Source organism: Sus scrofa, chromosome 14, assembly GCF_054392235.1.
Source record: "Sus scrofa isolate SSC_HxYL_T2T_F1_AM1 chromosome 14, Sscrofa_HxYL_maternal_Yorkshire_Landrace_v2.0, whole genome shotgun sequence".
Lineage (NCBI taxonomy): Eukaryota > Metazoa > Chordata > Mammalia > Artiodactyla > Suidae > Sus > Sus scrofa.
This window is the reverse complement of record NC_139396.1, coordinates 80,652,781-80,671,086: the sequence shown is the minus strand read 5'-3', so window position 1 is coordinate 80,671,086 and position 18,306 is coordinate 80,652,781. Positions and strand designations below refer to the sequence as shown.

The 18,306-nt window shown below is 44.6% G+C and overlaps 1 protein-coding gene across 4 annotated transcripts in view; it reads left to right on the top strand.

Annotated features, from left to right (window-relative positions):
- The window catches only part of DISC1 (DISC1 scaffold protein), a 355,218-nt gene extending 337,862 nt beyond the window's left edge, over nucleotides 1–17,356 (top strand). For 2 of the 4 annotated variants that reach the window (XR_014827880.1, XM_084996868.1), the window contains 2 exons: nucleotides 7,352–7,470; nucleotides 17,195–17,356. Coding sequence is in view for 1 of the 4 variants with exons in the window: in XM_084996868.1 (XP_084852994.1) it covers nucleotides 7,352–7,470; nucleotides 17,195–17,333 (258 nt within the window). In the remaining 3 variants the exon portion in view is untranslated. Of the gene's footprint in view, nucleotides 1–7,351; nucleotides 7,471–17,194 lie in introns of those variants that run through there. The other 2 variants (XR_014827884.1, XR_014827881.1) reach the window with 1 other exon arrangement.
- Nucleotides 17,357–18,306: the final 950 nt, after the last annotated feature.

Here is an 18,306-nt window from a genome sequence, read left to right as displayed (position 1 = left end):
GCCAGAGGAACGTCCCTGGCCCGGAGTGGAGGTGGATGGAGATTCAGGAATCCAGATGCGTGCCTGGGGGAAGTGGGCACTGCAGGGCTTCGAAAAAAGGGGCAGTGTTAGTTGGGCAGAGACAGAAGGGCTCAGTAACCAGGCCCCTTTCCCGGTCCAGCTTCTTTCATTCTGGCCCGCAGGGAAAATAGTTGCTCCGAGGGCTAAATGTTGGAATGACAGTATAGAAAGAAAAAATAATAATTTGAATTGCTGAAAAGACTGCCTGATGGGACAAATTACTGGAGAGTTTTTCAAAGATGCTTTGAAATACCAAATCACCTGTATTTTATCCATTCAGAATTGCAAATCCGACAAAATTCGATTTCAGTGAGGAATACCAATGACTTTGTAGTGGCTGAAGTTTTAATTTTCCAGTATCGGTCATGGAGTCAAGGAGGGATTTTGGGGGGAGGGTACATTTAATTTAATAATAAAAGCGGAAGTAAACATTACCAATTTCACGCTAAGAGGAGCCCAGTGCACAAAGAGCTACTGGCCATGGTTCAGAGAACATTCACTGGGAATCTAGCAAAGTGAGCTGAGAGATGAGAGGTCAAGGCTCTCGTATTCTCATTCAGAAAGAAGAAACTCGCTTTTCTTCCCCTGTCACTCACCTGCTGTCCTCTGCTTCCAGCCTTATGTTTTATGGACATGGGGACCAAAGGTCCCTCGCTCACCACTGCACCCAGATTGTCCTGGCAGCCGTCATGACCGCTTCCAATTGCCATGGACGGAGCACCTCCCTGGGGGAGGCTGAGCCCTCCGGGAACCAGAGCAGAATTTGCAGAGGACTGAGGGAGGAAGGAAGAGGACTGACATCTTCAGGGGCTGTTTTTGCTTCTCCGAGTTCTTTCTGTCACCACTTTGCAGCCCCTTCACTTCCATCTAGGATCAGCCCAACACATATACCTTTTTGTGTTTCACCCCCAGCTTAAATAGGGCAGTGATTTTGTCCTTCAGTCCAGGCAGTAAGTGTGCCCCCAAGGTGGGTGTGAGATCACGGGACAGGAATCCCTTAATGTCCCTTGATGTCAGCCTCCTGCACTGGGAGCATCTTTCTGTGTTGTGTCTACTAAAGAGTCATTTTCCACCCCCCACCTCCTACCTCTCTCTGAAGGAAGCAGGGTCCTGTTGATTACATTGCCAGCAAATATGTTGCTCAGAATATGTGCCAGGAGCCAGGGGTCTGGGGACTGGTGACCAGCCGCAGGGGCTGCCCACTGAAATCTCTTTCTTGGACTTCTCAGTCTCATGACCACAGTTCCCAGCATGGCTGGGAGCTCCCCACCCCGGACAGGTCTGGGTCTTAGCACTTAGTGAGCACCAAGATCTAGTGAGTCCCTCAGGGACCAGGGAGGGTGGACTTCCTACCAGCATTCTGCACCAGTCCTATCCCTCGAGGCAGCATCCTCTGTAGGGTCCACCCATAGATCCTATTGTTTTGGCTACTGCAACTTCATGACAGATTACCCCCAACTTAGTGATTTAAAATAACCATTTATGATATGCATAGATCAGGAATTTGGACAGGGCATGGTGGGGAGAGCTGTCTTTGCCCCATGCTGTCTGGGTACTCACGGGCTCACTTGAAGGTGAAGCCCGGAACAGTCTGGAGGATCACTCTTTCCCACCCCTGACTGGTGGCTGGAGTCTTTGCTGAGGCTCTCACCTGGCCTACACCTGGCCTGTGCAGGTGACTTGGAGGATTCCTCATAACATGGAGATCGGGTTCCAGGGCAAGTGACTTGAGAAGACATGTCACCTATTATGATCTAGCTATGGAAGTCAGGCACATCCTCTCTGCCATGCCTTTTTTTTTTTTCCTTTTTGGTTGCACCTGGGCATATGGAAGTTCTCCAACGAGTATGGAATCCAAGCCGCAGCTGTGACCTACATCATAGCTGGGACAACGCTGGACACTTAATCCACTGCCTCCATCTGCCATGTTCTTTTCATTGGAAGATCCTTAAGTTCAAGGGGGAGTAGTAATAAACTGTCTCTCAGCAGCGGAGAGACAAGGTTTTGGAAGGCCATACTGCTGTGGCCACACATACCCTCCGCCATGCCTGGGCCCAGCACGGACACGACAAGGAAATTCTGACCCCTCCAGCGCAGGGTTAACAGGCAGGACCTCTTCAACGTTGTCCAGCTGTGCTCATGACTCTGGTCCCGCCCCACCCTCGGTGGATGAATGGGATTTCTTTGGATGGAGCATAATTTTTCATTGGATTGGTAAAATATATAAATCTGCCCTCTTGTCGGCTGTCACTTCTCAGTTTAGGTCTTAAACAAATTCTGTTCCCAAGATTCCATGTGAGAACATAATGGTAAAGCCGTAAACCCTTGGATAATCTTTTCAGGACAGGATCAGAATCTGCCAGTAGTGGTTTGAGCGGGAGCTTGGTGGCCATTCTATAGCTTATTCCAGCCCCATCAGGAATGCCAATCAGAGCTTCGGTTACTGGTCAGAGAAGCTTGGGCTTTTGCTGAGTTTGTTTCCTTATGCTTCTCCGTGCTTCTTTTTTTTTTTTTCTTTTTTCTTTATTCTTTCTTTCCCTTTATTTTGCTTTTTAGGGCTGCACCCACAGCATATGGAGGTTCCCAGGCTAGGAGTTGAATTGGAGCTGTAGCTGCAGGCCTGTGCCACAGCCATAGCAATGCGGCATCCAAGCCACACCTGCGACCCACACCACAGCTCACGGCAATGCTGGATCCTTAACCCATTGAGCGAGGCCAGGGATTGAACCTGCATTCCTTGTGGATACTAGTTGGGTTCTTAACCCCCTGAGTCACAGTGGTAACTCCTCATTAAATATTCTTGAATAAAGTGATTTTAATGGCTAAGTACAAATTGAATATACTGGGGCTTATTTTTTCCATCCCCTTTGTTGTTGGATATTTATGTTATTTTCTCTTTCTTGTACTTTTAATGCAATTATTGTGCATCACCAAAATATTAATGCAAAATTTAATGCAAATATTGTGCATCACCAATAATATATAAAAATATTATATTTTATATGATAAAAATTTTTCCATACATATTAAAAAGCTTAATACAAATAATTTAAATTTAAGTATATGAAATTTTTTGGATAGGTTCCCAGAAGGGGAAAAATGGATCCTAAGATATAAGCAATTTAAAGTTTTTACTACAAGGTCTGAAATTACTTTCCCAAATTCACACAATCATTTTCAATCTGTACATAATTTTAAAAGGAAAACAGGCAGGGATTATGTGTTTGGGAAAAAATGTAAAGCCATGTTTTAAATGGATTTAATTCAGCTTTGATTTGTATTTGTTTTAGCCTTAAGATGAGGACTGAATCATTTGATTCCACCAAAGAGTGTTTTAAATTCCTTGGTTCCATGTTCTGATTCTGTGCTTTTTTTGTCTCTTTGAAGTGTATTCTCATTTGTGTGCATTTCCCCACTAACACTGTATTTTTCTCCTTCGTCCTTCGTCCATGACTTGTGGTTTCGCTGCTGTCAGTCATTTTTCTCCAGATGTTCTTTTTCTTGGTGTCGCATTTAGTTCGTGCATGACGATGGCCTTACTCATCGCCCATTGTCTCAACTTCCATGTAATTTGTCTCCTCCGCATTTCTACATCTTTGAATGATAATGTTACTACTTTTAGGTCAGTGAAACATACATGTATATGTGATTTTTATGTATTTGCTGTTTTTCTCATCATCCTTGCTATGGTCAATTATGAGCAAACCTTTATGCATGTTTCATGTGTCTTCTTGTATAATTGTGTCCATTTGTCCACAAAATTGTGTGCTGTCACTAGATTTCTTTTGTACATGCATGTATCTGTAGTATATTGGACTTTTCCAGTATTTACGGTAGTTCTGAGGTAACTCCCCTCAGCATTGTTGTCTTCTAAGGTAGTTGACTGGAACATAAACTTTAGGGAATTCTGGAGTTGATCTAGTGAATGTTCAATCACATAGTGGGATAAAATAGAGAAAGGTTTATCTTCGGCTCTAATTGTAATATTATATAACCCATGATATTTAAGGACTTTTAAAGTTATCACCACACCTGGACATTTCGTTGGAGTTTTTTTGGGAGGCATTAATTGTAGCTTTTGTAGTAACTCTATAGTTAAATCTGAATCTATATCTTAAGTCTTTCCCCAATGCAAAATTCTTCTTAGTATTCCTTCTAAGACCTCCGTTGTTATTGGGGAAATTACTGCTTTTACATTTGGTTATATTTTAACTCTGATCTCACTTTTTTATATATATTTTTTGAAATATAATCAACACATAACATTGTGTAAGTTAAGGTGTACAGTGTGTTGATTTTATTTATTTATTTATGTATTTATTTATTTATCTTTTGTCTTTTTAGGGATGCACCCATGACATATGGAGGTTCCCAGGCTAGGGATCAAATCGGAGCTGTAGCCACCAGCCTATACCATAGCTACAGCAACGCAAGATCTGAGCCGAGTCTGCAACCTACACCACAGCTCATAGCAACAGTGGATCCTTAACCCACTGAGCAAGGCCGGGATCGAACCTGTGTCCATGTGGATGCTAGTCAGGTTTGTTAACCACTGAGCCACGATGGGAACTCCGATTTCATACATGTATATATCGCAATTGATGACCAGTGTGGCTTCGGCTAACACCTCTATCACGACACATACTTATATCTTTTTTGCATCTAGAACATTTAAAATCTAGTCCCTTAGTGTTTTTGAAGTTTAGAAAATAGTGTTGTTGGAGTTCCTGCTGTGGCACAGTGGGTTAAGAATCTGACTGCAGTGGCTCTGGTCTATGTGGAGGTACAGGTTCAATTCCCAGCCCAGTGCAGTGATTTAAAGGATCCATTGTTGCTGCAGCTGCAGCTCAGATTCAACCCCTTGTCCAGGAACTTACATATGCCATGGATGTAGCTAGAATAGGATAGGATAGGATAGAATAGAAATACAGCATTGTTGATCATAATCACTGTGCTGGGCATTAACTCTCCAGAACATATTCATCTTCTAAGTGCATGTTCATCTTAAACTTCCTTTCCCCATCTCCCCACCTCCTCATTCCCTGGAAACTCTGTTTCTACAAGTTCAGCTTTTTTAGATTCCTCATATAAGTGATATCACACCATATCTGTCTTTCTCTGTCTGGCTTATCTCACCAAGCATAATACTGCTTTTTTCCTTTTGCTTTTTTCTAAGATTCCCTGTTTTCTTGACCTTTTTTTTTTTTTCTTTTCTTTTAAAAATCCATAGCTCTCTGGATGCCAGGCATGACATTGAAGCCTGGGGATGGATGGATGACCCATGGGCCTGGCTCGCAGGAAGTTTACAATCATTTGTGAGAACCTAACATGTATCAGAATCTGTGCTGCAGGTGGAAACACTGTTTGGGGTCTGGAAGTAAGGCTGGGATCCAGATATGATGGAGGAACGAGCAAAGGCAGGAAGACTTGTGTGACGGAAGGAATGGGTCAGTCCAGTTAGGCACAGGTCTGGTTGCATGTAAGAGTGGAGGAAGAGTTCCCATCGTGGATCAGTGGTAACGAATCCAACTAGTATCCATGAGGTTGTGGGTTTGATCCCTGGCCTTGCTCACTGGGTTAAGGATCTGGCATTGCTGTGAGCTGTAGCATAGGTTGCAGATGCACTCAGATCCCATGTTGCTGTGACTGTGGCGTAGGCCAGCAGCTGCAGCTCCAGTCTGATTCCTACCCTGGGAACTTCCATATGCCACAGGTGTGGCCCTAAAAAGCAAACAAATAAAATAAAAATAAAAATAAAAAGGAGAGAGTGGAGGGGACCAAGTGAACTGTGGGCTGGCACCAGGTTGCAGAGTTCAGGCTCTGCTCTGTGATTTTTTTTTTTTTTTAAATTGAAGTATAGTTGATTTGCAATGTTGTATTAGTTTCAAGAGTACAGCAAAGTGGTTCAGTTACACACACATGTATACACACACACATTTCTTTTTCAGATTCTTTCCCGTTATGGGTTATTACAAGATATTGAATATAGTTCCCTGTGCTATACAGTAGGTCCTCACTGGTCATTATTTTATATTTAGTGTGTATATGTTAATCCCAAAGTCCTAATTTATCCCTCCCCCACCCCCTTTCCCCGTTGGTAACCATAAATTTACTCTCTCTGTCTGCGAATCTGTTTCTGTTCTGCAAAGAAGTTCATTTGTACCATTTTTAATATGTTCCACAAATAAGTGATAGCATAGATTTTTCTTTGTTTGACTTACTTCACTTGGTATGAGAATCTCTAGGTCCATCCATGTTGCTGTAAATGGCATGATTTCATTCATTTTTATGGCTGGGTAATATTCCATTGTGTATATGGACCACATCTCCCTTATCCATTCATTTGTCAATGGACATTTAGGTTGCTTCCATGTCTTGGCTATTGGAAATAGTGCTGCTATAAACACTGGGGTGTGTGTATCTTTTTGAATTAGAGTTTCCTCTGGATAGATGCCCAGGAGCGGGATTGCTGGATCATATGGTAGTTCCATAATTAGTTTTTTAAGGAACCTCCATACTGTTCTCCGTGTGGTGGTTTTGTGCAGGACAGTGACATAAAGAGGACTCTTGGCTGGTTCATGTTTGGGATATGAGCAGGAAGGGAAACAATTGGGAAGGAGGGAGCTCCAAGTCTCCGTTATTCACTCTTGGAACCAACAAATGCCATGTGCCTATCATGTGTCCGACACTGTTTCAGGAGCTCTGACCCCAGCACCAAGGAAGACATCATCATCCCAGCTCTTAGGGGGCTTGACATTCATTGTCCCTGCTCTTATGAGCCTTATGCTCTGGCGAGGGAGAGAGAAAATTAAGACCAATGCTAGTGGTAGCAATGGCTGTATGTATAATATACAGATCCTGGTAACCCCTAAAGGAACATCTCTTTGTTCTTACAGGTTGTTCTGTGACTCACCCAGCCTCTATTTGCTTAGCATTCCTATTATATTGTGAGTTTGCCCATGGATGCATCTTGAAGACTCAGGCCTCCCCTTCCATACATCCAATTTAGGGATTGATGTACTGGAACTAGGCCTTGGGAATGACCAGATAAGGGAGGTAAACTGTGGAGCTATGTAGACATGGCTTATCACTCGCTAACAACCTGAAATTGATTCATGCCTTCTCAAGCAAGACCTGCAGGAAAGACAAAGATTCTGGCATGATGCTATGGGAAGCTGGTAGAGCCTTGTTGAAGAGTGTTACCTTGTGAACCATTGGCTACATCAGATGTGTTCCTGATCCTGAAAAAAATCTATAGCTGATGGGGGATTTTTTCTTTTTCTCTGGCCAGGAATCTTACAACCTTTTGGCAGAACTTGGAGAAAAATGTGAAGCCATAGGCAAGAAGTTATTGTACCTGGAAGATCAACTTCACACCGCGATCCAGAGTCACGATGAAGACCTCATTCATATCCTTTTCATCCTACAGATGAAGCACCTTTAGGTGATTTTGTAAAGGAAGGTCTGAAAAAATGACACAGACTTCCCCTGCCTCAGCAGATGGACACAGAGAGGTCCTGCTGGTATTTAGGGTTCTGCACCCCTCCAGGCTCTGAGATTATTCACTATACAATGTTTTCTCTCTCGTTGATGTTAAGTCAGTCCGATTTTTGATGATTAAACCTGACTGCTAAAAATTAGCAATGAAGTTCGCATGCTAAAGACATCTGCACAACGAGACCAAAGAAAAATGTAGTTTCTGTGGGGATGTGGAGCTGAGTTGGTGGAGTTCCAGTTGGTTGCAGGTCTGATGGGCTCAGTTTTCTGGGGGCTTTCTTGATACCAAGAAACCCAAGTCCATCTTTGGTTTTCTTCGCCGTACAATTCTACCATGTAATGGGCAGGAGGGTATCATAACGAATAGGATTTTGGAGACCCCTTTCCCATTTTTTTCTGAGACAAGACTTGATACACTTGGTGTCACATCTGCAAATGGCTTCATCAAGACTAGTTGCCAGGGAGCTCCTGGTGCAAGATGGCCCAAGAACCTACTGGCTTAGGCGTGTGTCCATGTGAGGTACGTGTCTCATGCTGACCAGGCCGTTCAGCCCTTTTGTCCCTGGTTAGTCCTTTGGAAGGCAGGTGTGTGGGTGCAAGATGGGTGAAAGGACATACAGCCCTGTCCTGTATATTTTACTTATGCAATCACAAGTTGACACTTCTCTAGATGAAAGTATTTCTTTATCCATTCATCCTTTCTGTTTAGGGATAGGACTTTTATTTGATGTATTTGTGAGAAATGTGGCTACTTGAACTTTGCTTCTCATTACTGTCTTACTTTTCAGAATTCCAGTTCTTACCATACTTCGTCTGGAGTGTGAATGTGTGTGTGTGTGCATGTGTGTGTTTAAATAGCTTTGCATGGTCAAGGGTTCATTTTAATCACAAGTGTTCAGAGCCACAGTTTAATGATGGATTCAATGCTGTGTTTCCATCCTCTTTATAACCTTAAATATGTAACCTTGCTTATAAACTTAGCACGAGACTTCTCCAACTTAATCAGTGATTATTTTCACATAGCCCAAGGTAGATTTAAAAAAATTTTTTTTTTAATTAAAGCATAGTTGATTTACAATGTTGTGTCAATTTCTGCTGTATCAAGGTAGATATTTAAGAAGCAGACTTTCTGTTTTTCATAATTCCCCACCCCTTACAAACTAGTGCTTAAGCTCCTATTAAAAAGTTGACCAAAGAAGCAGTAGGAGCATTTTTGTTTTGCATTTTTGTTTTTCCGGGTGCACGGGTCACACAGATTTGAGCAGTTGTAAGGGGGCATGGCCCCCAGCAGAGAGGCAAGGGACGGGCTTTGTCTCAGCACCTGGAAGCAAAGCCATGAGGGGAGCCAGTGCATGCAGGGGGCTTCCCGGCCCCCGCCCAACAGGTGGGCCTCTTTCTCAGTGGGATATTCGTCCAGTTTGGGGTGGGCTCAGGTAGCAGCTCTGAGACCTGCCCTCGGGGTCTGTGTCAGTCTCTCGTTTAGACATTTTCCAGAAGATTAGTTTCATTTTGGGGAACTGGGTTTTCTCCTTAAAAGGTGCGGATGGTGGGGAGGAGGCCGAGAGGGGTCAGAGCCGTGTGTAAAGAAGACATTTTTAGTTTTCCCACAGCCAGTCCCAGCCAGATTCAGTAGCAGCAGGATCATGGACAGCGGATAAAGCCTCTTTAGACATCAGCTTCCACCTCCGCAGAGTCAGATAACAGCATGTGCCTCTAAAGTTTTCTTGGGGACTCACTGAGGCTATATTCAGAAAGTATGCTTACCATAGCTCTTATACATGGTGAAGTGCTTGATTTCAGGTAGAAAACCATTCTCAGGGTCTGTGTCACAAGCTTAAACCATATCCCATTTATCTATGAGGGTTCAAAGTAGGTTGGGTCAACCATTTGGTGATAAATCCTTAAAAGAATTGATTGGTAACCATATAATGACTGGTATGAAAAGTCATTTAATTCTCATGACACTGCTCCAGATAGAGAGGGATGATGAGTCTTTCTTGATAGTTGAGAAACCTGAGGCTTAGAAATTACATGGCTTGTCCAAGGGCATTTCCGATGAGTGGCAGGATCTTCCAGCCACCAGTCCGTGGTCCTTCATGGCCAACCAGGAGGCAGCTACACATTTACATAGATGGACAGGTCTGTTCTGTGGAACATACAGTTGCTATAAAAATGTTAGGCTATAGGAGTTCCCTGGTGGCTCAGCAGGTTAAGGATATGGCATTGTTACTTCAGCGGCTTGGGTCACTGCTGTGGTGCAAGTTTGATCCCTAGCCCAGGAACTTCAACATACCTTAGGCACCACCAAAAAAATTTAAAATGTAAGCTATAATAAAAATTGTTTAGTGAAGCTATTTTTTTTTTTTTTGAGAATTTCGCCAATCCTTGCTGCGATAAGTAGAGACATAATGGGGACCAGTCAAACCAGGGTTGGGAGGCACCCTATCCTCCAAATAAAATCTACACCACAATGTGGATTTCAACCCAGACTTTCCTCTGAAACCCTGGCTTTGTTTGGGTCACTGATTGAAAGTAAATGCACAGAGGGGATCTTTGAACTCATATGAAGCAGCACTTAGATTTGAGTGGACAGAAGTGGCCTGCAATAGAAAGACATTTTTGCAAGGCTCCGCGGAGGCTTCTGACACAATCCAAAGCTGTTGTTTCAAAGGAGAACCTAGCTAGAGATTCACAGAGACTGCTGAAATCCTCCGGCCAGACTCCAACGGGCTGGTGTTTCCATCCTTGATCAAGGAGACAAAGCTGAGTGTGGTTGAAAGAAATAGCTTGCCATCAACAACACGCAAGCAGTTCCCAGCGAGCACAGTATTTTTGTTTGATTCCATTAAGCTCTCTGTCAGAGCCTCCCTTGCACAGGATGTGGAAGACACGTGATTAATGTGAGTCCACATTGGACATCTGTGTCCGGAGCCTTGGACGCTTCAGATGCTCATCCTCAGGTGGAAGGCACGGGAGCTTTGCATCCGCCGTGCTGTGAGCCAGCCCTGGTGACGAGATAGCAGCAGAGGGTGAGCCAGCCACCAGCAATGGGGTTGAGTTTCCTTCCAACCAGAGCCTCTGGGCATCCCGATTTACCATTGGGGGCCAGGGGCGACCTTCTGTGAATCTCCTGCTTTCATGCAGGAGACACTCGGATTGACAGGTCGGAGGAGGGGGAGAAGACTGGCCTCGACTCTTCATCATCTTGACAGCCTGGCTAAGTTACATGCAGCCAAATGACACCACCGGCCCGTCAGCCAGCAGGGTGAGTGTCTGGAAAGAGTCTGCTCCATTAATTGGGAGAGCCGGCATCACAGAGGTGACTCACGCCTGGTGTCTGAGGCTAGGATGGGAGGTGTGACTTTGCTGCCACTCAAGCTGGAGCATAGTGTTAGCCTGAGTCTCTGATCTAATTTCATAGCCATTTTGGGTCCCAATTAGCAGTTACATTTTGAAAAACATTTTGAGTGTGTTGGATGGTTCCTCCAGGTTCAAAACGCTTTCACTGAAAACCATTGAGGTGAGGTGGATTTTTTTAGCTGGGATTTTTCTCTTTCTCCTCCAGCTTACACAACACACTTTCCAAAGGAAAGAAGTCCACTGAGGACTGGGACACTTCATATACATTTCAGAGCCTTGGGGACATTCTGCCAGCCTCAGAGTCATAGAGAAGATGAAGACAGACTGATTGCATTTGCGGCTGTATTTACATCCATGTCCAGGAAACCATCCTGGAGTTCTGTTCTCTCTGTTTATTTGGAATGCTTGGTGCCCAATCGATTCGTTTTGGTGGCGCCTGATGGCATGCAAACCCTCTAAGTACAACCAGGCACGCGCACAAACATCACATCCCCAAAAGAGCCCCAGCTTGGTCCCACTTTCAAATGTGCAGCTGGAACAGGCAGAGGTAATGGGGGTTTGGAGAGCTTGCTCTGCCTCCTTGGAACTGTTTTCTGCTTCTAGAGCTAAAGAGCTGGAAGATGGATGGTGAGGATCATGGAGCCCCAAGGTTTTGCCGATGAGAAAACTTAAGACCCTCGGAAGCTGTTGTTTGAACATTGTGGATGCTGGGCGCATGTGTCTATGGTGCCCCCCACCCCAAGGGGAGTGGGGTGGGAAGAACAGGGACTGGAGCCCCCCAGTAGGGGAGAAGAGAGGGCCCAGGAGAGGGTGTGGATCCCAGGCTTCAGCACAGTGTGATCTTGACCTTGGGTGGGCACCCAAGGGGAGTGCCCATGTGCAAGCATCGTGTCCATCCTTGAAGCAGGTCACCTGGGGGCGGGGCTTTCCTCTTTGCCCTCAGCAACTGTGTCCCTCACCTCTGGCTTTTTCATGAAGGAAATTCCCAGGACTGTGGCCATAGTGGCTTCAGAAGAGTCACTGTTGATATGCAGAAATAATTTAGCAAATGAGAAGCTGTTTCACAGGACGGACTTGTGTTTCTGTTGGAAGTAAACCGCATCAGATGAACTGAAGACCTGTTTTTTGACCCAGCTACTCAAATGATTGCTTGGGATTTCAATTGGCGGTAAAACACTCAACTATTTTTATATATAAATACAACACCCCTTCGAGAGAATTTGAACATCTTTGGACCATATATCTTTAGTACTGGAAGACATACAAAACATCTTGCTGTTTTACCCCTTGCAAACACAATCCGCACGGTTTCACTCTCAAGGAGTAACACATGTGGGAGTTTCCATCGTGGCTCAGTGGTTAATGAATCTGACTAGGAATCTTGAGGTTGTGGGTTTGATCCCTGGCCTCACTCAGTGGGTTGAGGATCTGGCATTGCTGTGAGCTATGGCATAGGTCGCAAACGCGGCTCGGATTTGGTGTTGCTGTGCCTGTGTAGGCTGGCAGCTACAGCTGTGATTAGACCCCTAGCCTGGGAACCTCCATATGCCGTGGGAGCAGCCCTAGAAAAGGCAAAAAAAAAAAAAAAAAAAAAAGAAGTATTACATGTGGACTCTATCCCAAGGTGGTAAAGAATGGGCTTGGGTTCCAAGGGTGTTTCTTCTTTTTTTGGCTGCACCCATGGCATGCAGAAATTCCCAGTCCAGGAATCAAACCCATGCCACAGCAGTAACCTGAACCACTGCAGTGGTAATGCTGGATCCCCAAACCACTCAACCACCAGGGAACTCGCCAAAGGTGTTTTTTTAAAGGCGTTGGCAGGCTGATCTTTGTGCCATTGTTGTAATGAACCTGCTAATTTTCTTGGATGCCACAGATGTCTGGTGGCGTGGCTGTTTCAGGAGAACATTATACGTACTTAGCCATAGAGGTTTCTGTGCCATAGGTCTTCTAAGAATTGTTTAACTCTTTTGAGACCTATTCTTGCACACAGATTTAGTGAGTACCTCCACCCAGTATACCTAAATTACAATACTGGAGTTTTGCTTTATTTGCTCAGCACTCTGACAAAAAATCAAGGTCCAATATCAATTGGCTTTAACTATGAGCTTATTGGAGGAGCAATCAGAAAATCAGATCCTAGAAGATCCCTTGTGCCAAAGCAGGTTAAGGATCTGGTGTTGCTGCCATGGTGGCTTGGGTCTCTGCTGTGGCACAGGTTCAATCTCTGGCTGGGGACCTTCCATTAGGCGGGGGCGCAGCCAAAAAAAACAAAAAAAGTGGAAAGAAAAAAATCTGTTTCTGTTTCTACTCCATTACCTAGGAGCGTTAAGATTTTGGTTAGACATTTCAAATGGAATAGTTTATCATTCTGTAAATCAGTGAGGAAATGTGGCTTAAATTTTTTTATAAAAGCATTCTTCAGGATAAGCTCCAAGGGCACACGTGCAGCCTGGACCTCACACTCATGTCTGCTTCCTCCTCAGCAGCTCCACTTGGCTGACAAAAAGGCTTTTCCAAGTTAACATGTCCAAGATCAAATTCTTCCCCCCACCCACCCCAAACCCTGACTCATTCCCAGTCTTCTCCTTCTTGATACATTGCAAGTCTATTTCTCAAGTTCAGGGCTTAGGTTTAAAAATGTGGGGAGTTCCTGTCGTGGCTCAGTGGAAACGAATCTGACTAGCATCCATGAGGACGCAGGTTCGATCCCTGGCCTCGCTCAACAGGTTAAGGATCCGGCATTGCCATGAGCTGTAGGTCGAAGACATGGTTCGGATCTGGTGTTGCTGTGGCTGTGGCGTAGACCAGCAGCTGTAGCTCCAATTCAACCGCTAGCCTGGGAACCTCCATATGCCACCGGTGTGGCCGTAAAAAGACAAAAAAAAAAAAAAAAAAAAAAAAAATCTGGGAGTGGTTTTTGCTGCCTTTTCCTCCTTTCAGTTTCTGCACCCAATCCGTCACCATATGCTGATGGCCGCATCTGACCACTTCTCTCCACCTTCACAGCCACTGCCTGGGTCCAAACCATGATCTCTTCTGGCCTGAATTATTGCAGTATCCTCCGTGTCTGTCCATGCTTCTGCCCTTGTACCTGTTATCTATTAATGATTAAAGCAGCCCACGAGATCACGTCCCTCCCCGGCTCTAAACCCTGCCCTGGCTCCCGTTTCATGATCTAGCCGCATGCCCTAGTGTGTCTATTTGGTGCTTTCTCCCTGGCACGTCAGCCTCAGGACCACAGTGACTTTGCTTTGTTCCCCTCCTTACTTCCCGGGTCCAGGATATGTCTTAGCACATGGTGGGAGCTCTGGAAATGTTTGAATATTTGACTGAGTGAAAGAAAGAATGAGGATCTGCAGCTACACTTCTGTTTTCCCCACTGCTTAATGGGGAAATATTTCTAGTGCTTTTTAAGATAAAGTTTCCTTCTCTCTCCCAGTACCCATACCTAGAAGAAGCTCCCCCCCACCCCCACCCCATGTCCTCCTAAGGTGCTTTTCCAACTAGAAATGGTTTATCTCCATAGTCTTTTTTTTTTTTTTTTTTCAAAATTAGGATCATTCCACACAAATTCTTCTGCAACTTGCATTCTCTTCCCCGATGGCCCAACTCGCTCCACGTTTTATCTCCGACTCCCTTTCATTTAAGTACATTCAAAATGATTTGGAACTCACTGTAGTAATGGAACCCATACAGGCAGGTTGTTTAGAGAGAGTGTTTTGCAAATAAAAACACTTTTAATTGTTTTGATGATTATAACCCTCTAGGCTCACTAAAAGAGGCTTCCGGGGATTTCTGAGGTCTATCCCTGCTTAGATAGAGCCTAAGGTGTTTGCCACCTCTGCTATATAGAAATAAACCTTAAACATCATGATGCCTCAAAAAAGGTACTATACATATGTGTGTGTGTGTGTATGTATATATGTATATGTAAAAAGAGATGTATCTTTTAACCAACGCCCTGTGAAGATGCTGTGTGGGAATCTGCATTTTACATGTGAGACATTTCAGTGTTCAGTGATCTGCCAGCTTCTCAGAGCTAGTGATCAGATCTTCAAATCCCCACCTTCCCACCATTCCCTGTATCCCTGGAGATTGTTGTATGAGGGGCCAATGTGTTATTTTATTTTATTTTACTTTTTGCTTTCTGGGCCACACTTGTGGCATATGGAGGTTCCCAGGCTAAGGGTGGAATCGGAGCTGCAGCTGCCAGCCTACACCACAGCTCACTGCAATGCCGGATCCTTAACCCACTGAGCAAGGCTAGGGATCGAACCCGAAACCTCATGGTTCCTAGTTGGATTTGTTTCCGCTGCTACACGCCGGGAACTCCTTTCTCTCTCTCTCTTTTTTTTCTGACGTGTTATTTTAGGTGTATAACTTGATCCTTTTCTTTTGTGGTGTCTCTCTTGTACTCTTTAAACCCCCCCCCCCAAAAAAAAAACCCAAAAACAACCTTTTCAGTGTGTTCTGCCAGTACTGGAAAGTTCTTTAAGAAGCACCCCTTTTTGGTTGTTTCCCTCCCTAAAAACCTCCGTAGTTGCCATGCATCATACTGCAAAGCGGCTCAGTAGTCCCAGGCTGCATATCGAGTGTAATGAAATCTCAGGAGTTTGACAAGATTCATAAACTTGCGTAAGCCCCGCTCTTACTCTTTATCAGTGTAGCAAAATTTTGTGATTAATTTGCAGCTTGGTATTCAGTCTGGGACCACTTATGCTTTTGCTTATATAAAGTTGTGTGTTTTCACTAAAGATTAGCAGAGCTGTCCAGAGAAATGGAGGAAAATGAAGCCTTTGAAAGAAGGGAAAAATAGTACTGGATACTTTCTTCCTTTGCACCTCCTCAACCCCACCCTCCCGCCCCTTAAGTTCCAGAGCAAGGAGTGAATCATTGTAGTAGATGTATGTAAAATACCTAAATGATGAAGTCTGGTGAAACGTCAGGAGGATGCGAAACTGCTGAAGGCTTGTCAGGGCGGCTCAGCATTTTTGCTTAGGCGAGGTTCATTTGCATAATTCCCAGGGTCCTCTGGAGTTCCTTATTTAAAAAAGAAAAAGGAAAGCTTTCTCTAGTTATTACCTAAAGGTGTCTTTTTCTCTTGACATTGCACTGACATTGTGTTTAACTAAAACAACATCATAGTAGATAGAAACAGGCTGTGAGTGGGAAGATTTCTTCAAGCTGCTTTCCCCAAAGCTTTCTGTTTTTTCTATATCTGATCTAGTAATATCCGAAGGGTCTGACCTCATATGATGAGTTAACAACATTTAAGTGATGTCAACATATTTTCGTTTCCTCTTAGTTCCTGTTGGATGAAGTTAACTTAGTTTGCTTATTAAGTTAAAAGAATTCAGTTTGTCTCTCATTCTGTATTTCTCTTAGAATTGTTCTGACTACAGGTACAAAAGGAAAGAATAGGGAGGCTTGACTATGGATAAACTGAAAAACCACTAGTGGTTAAATGCTTCCCAGCTTAAACACCTAGAAGAGAGCTCATTTCTTAGGAGAATGATGGCCTTATTTATTCCATATCATTATTTGTGAAGTTCTCTGTGATTGTTTTATCAATATGTGACATAACTTTACAGGTTAGGAAACGAAGAATCTAGCAGTTTAAGGAAAAAAAACCAGGAAACCAACCAGTCCAGAAAAGGCAAGCTCCCAACACCCTGCCAAATCTTGAGTGCCCTGAATAGCTTTTTTACAGGCACCTGGGAGTATAACATGTGACAGCAGCTTAGAACCTGAAGAGGTTTAAAAGTCCTTATTTTACAAGGTGACAAAGGCTGGCAGGTGACCAACAGGGGCCATAACTCATGACTCTGAGTCTGCACCTCCGCTGGCCCCCAATCCTGGCTTTCTCCAGGAGGCTCTGATTTCCAGTCTTCTGCCCTTCTCGCTGTCACTCGGATGTGACAGCTGCCCTGTCCCAGCCTTGGGCTTAGCAGGAATGACAGTCACACTGACCATACTCCATGGACCATCCCAGCTTGCCATCTGTCTAAGAGTTGGCTCTTCCTTTCCTTTTTGGAAACCGTACTTAAAATGGTTAATGACCTCAAGCCTCATAGCAACTGCAGTCGCTCTTAAAAGAATTGTAACATTGGTATTAATATTTCATTCCTATAATTTGGAGGAACTTGAAACTGCAATTAGATGGCACTGCCCATCTGCTGCCAGCAGGCACGTGGCTTTCACCAGATCCCTCAGAGGCTGCGGAGGGCCACCCGTCATGTCACCTTCTCCTGTGTTCCTTAACAACGGCTGCACAGTCTCTCAGGAGGGAGCTCCAGATGGTGAAGGAGACTCTGCAGGCCATGATCCTGCAGCTCCAGCCAGCAAAGGAGGCGGGAGAAAGGGAGGCTGCAGCTTCCTGTGTGACAGCTGGTGTCCGGGAAGCACAGGCCTGAGGCGTGGCAATGCGGAGAGGAGGGTAGGTGACCGCATCATCAACATGGGTGCCCGGCGGGCCTCTCGCTGCTTCTCTGCATAACCAGTGCCCCTGACCCAGTGATGGAGACGTAGAGCCTGGATGTCACCCAGCAGAAGGGTGGTCCGCCTTTGCTCTCCTGAGGCTGAGATGGGAGAGTCCGCAGATTGGAATATGCAGGGGCGAGTAATTGGCCAATTTCCTTCTAAAAATCAGTTTGAGTTACCTTTACTGGGTAGTTAGTTGGAAATCCTGCAAAGGACTTGAAAAATCTTTCCATGTCAGCCCACCTTAGGCAGGAGCTGGGGTGAATTCTGCCAGAAAAATGACTCTTTCCCTGTACCATCTTGTTTTCTGCTGCAATTAAAATATCTCCTGATTTAAGAACCTGTAAAAAAGAAACCAGACATGTCTCTCTCACCATACCTGTTACCCTTTCCTACGGGCACGTGATACAAGGGAGCTAATTAACCCCAGAATCTGGAATTAACAGCTTTTCACCTTATTCTGTGATTCTCTGTAATTGCAGAAGAATTAATGTGAAGAATTCCAAAAGATGTATATTTTAAAGTGATAGCCTATCATGTGCAGCCTTCCGATTTCCTACATGGCAGTGCCTGTCCCTGCAGGGAGGGTTCCTTATATTTCATGAGGACATTCTGAAATTCACCTACACGGAGAGCAGGAAGGGAGTAGGGGGCATGAGTGTGTCAGGCGACGTGTTTAAACTTATAAACCTCTCCTGTTTTCCTCCTGTTTCACTCAGTGCCAGGCAGGGTATGGATGTGGGAATCTTCAATGCAGAATAGTATTCAGTGAGACAGTGCAGTTCTCAGTTATGTGGTGGGTACTCAGTAAGGCAGTGCAGTACTCAGTTATGCAGTATAGTACCCTGTGATGCAGTGCAGTACCCAGTGATGCAGTGCAGTACCCAGTGAGGCAGTGCAGTACCC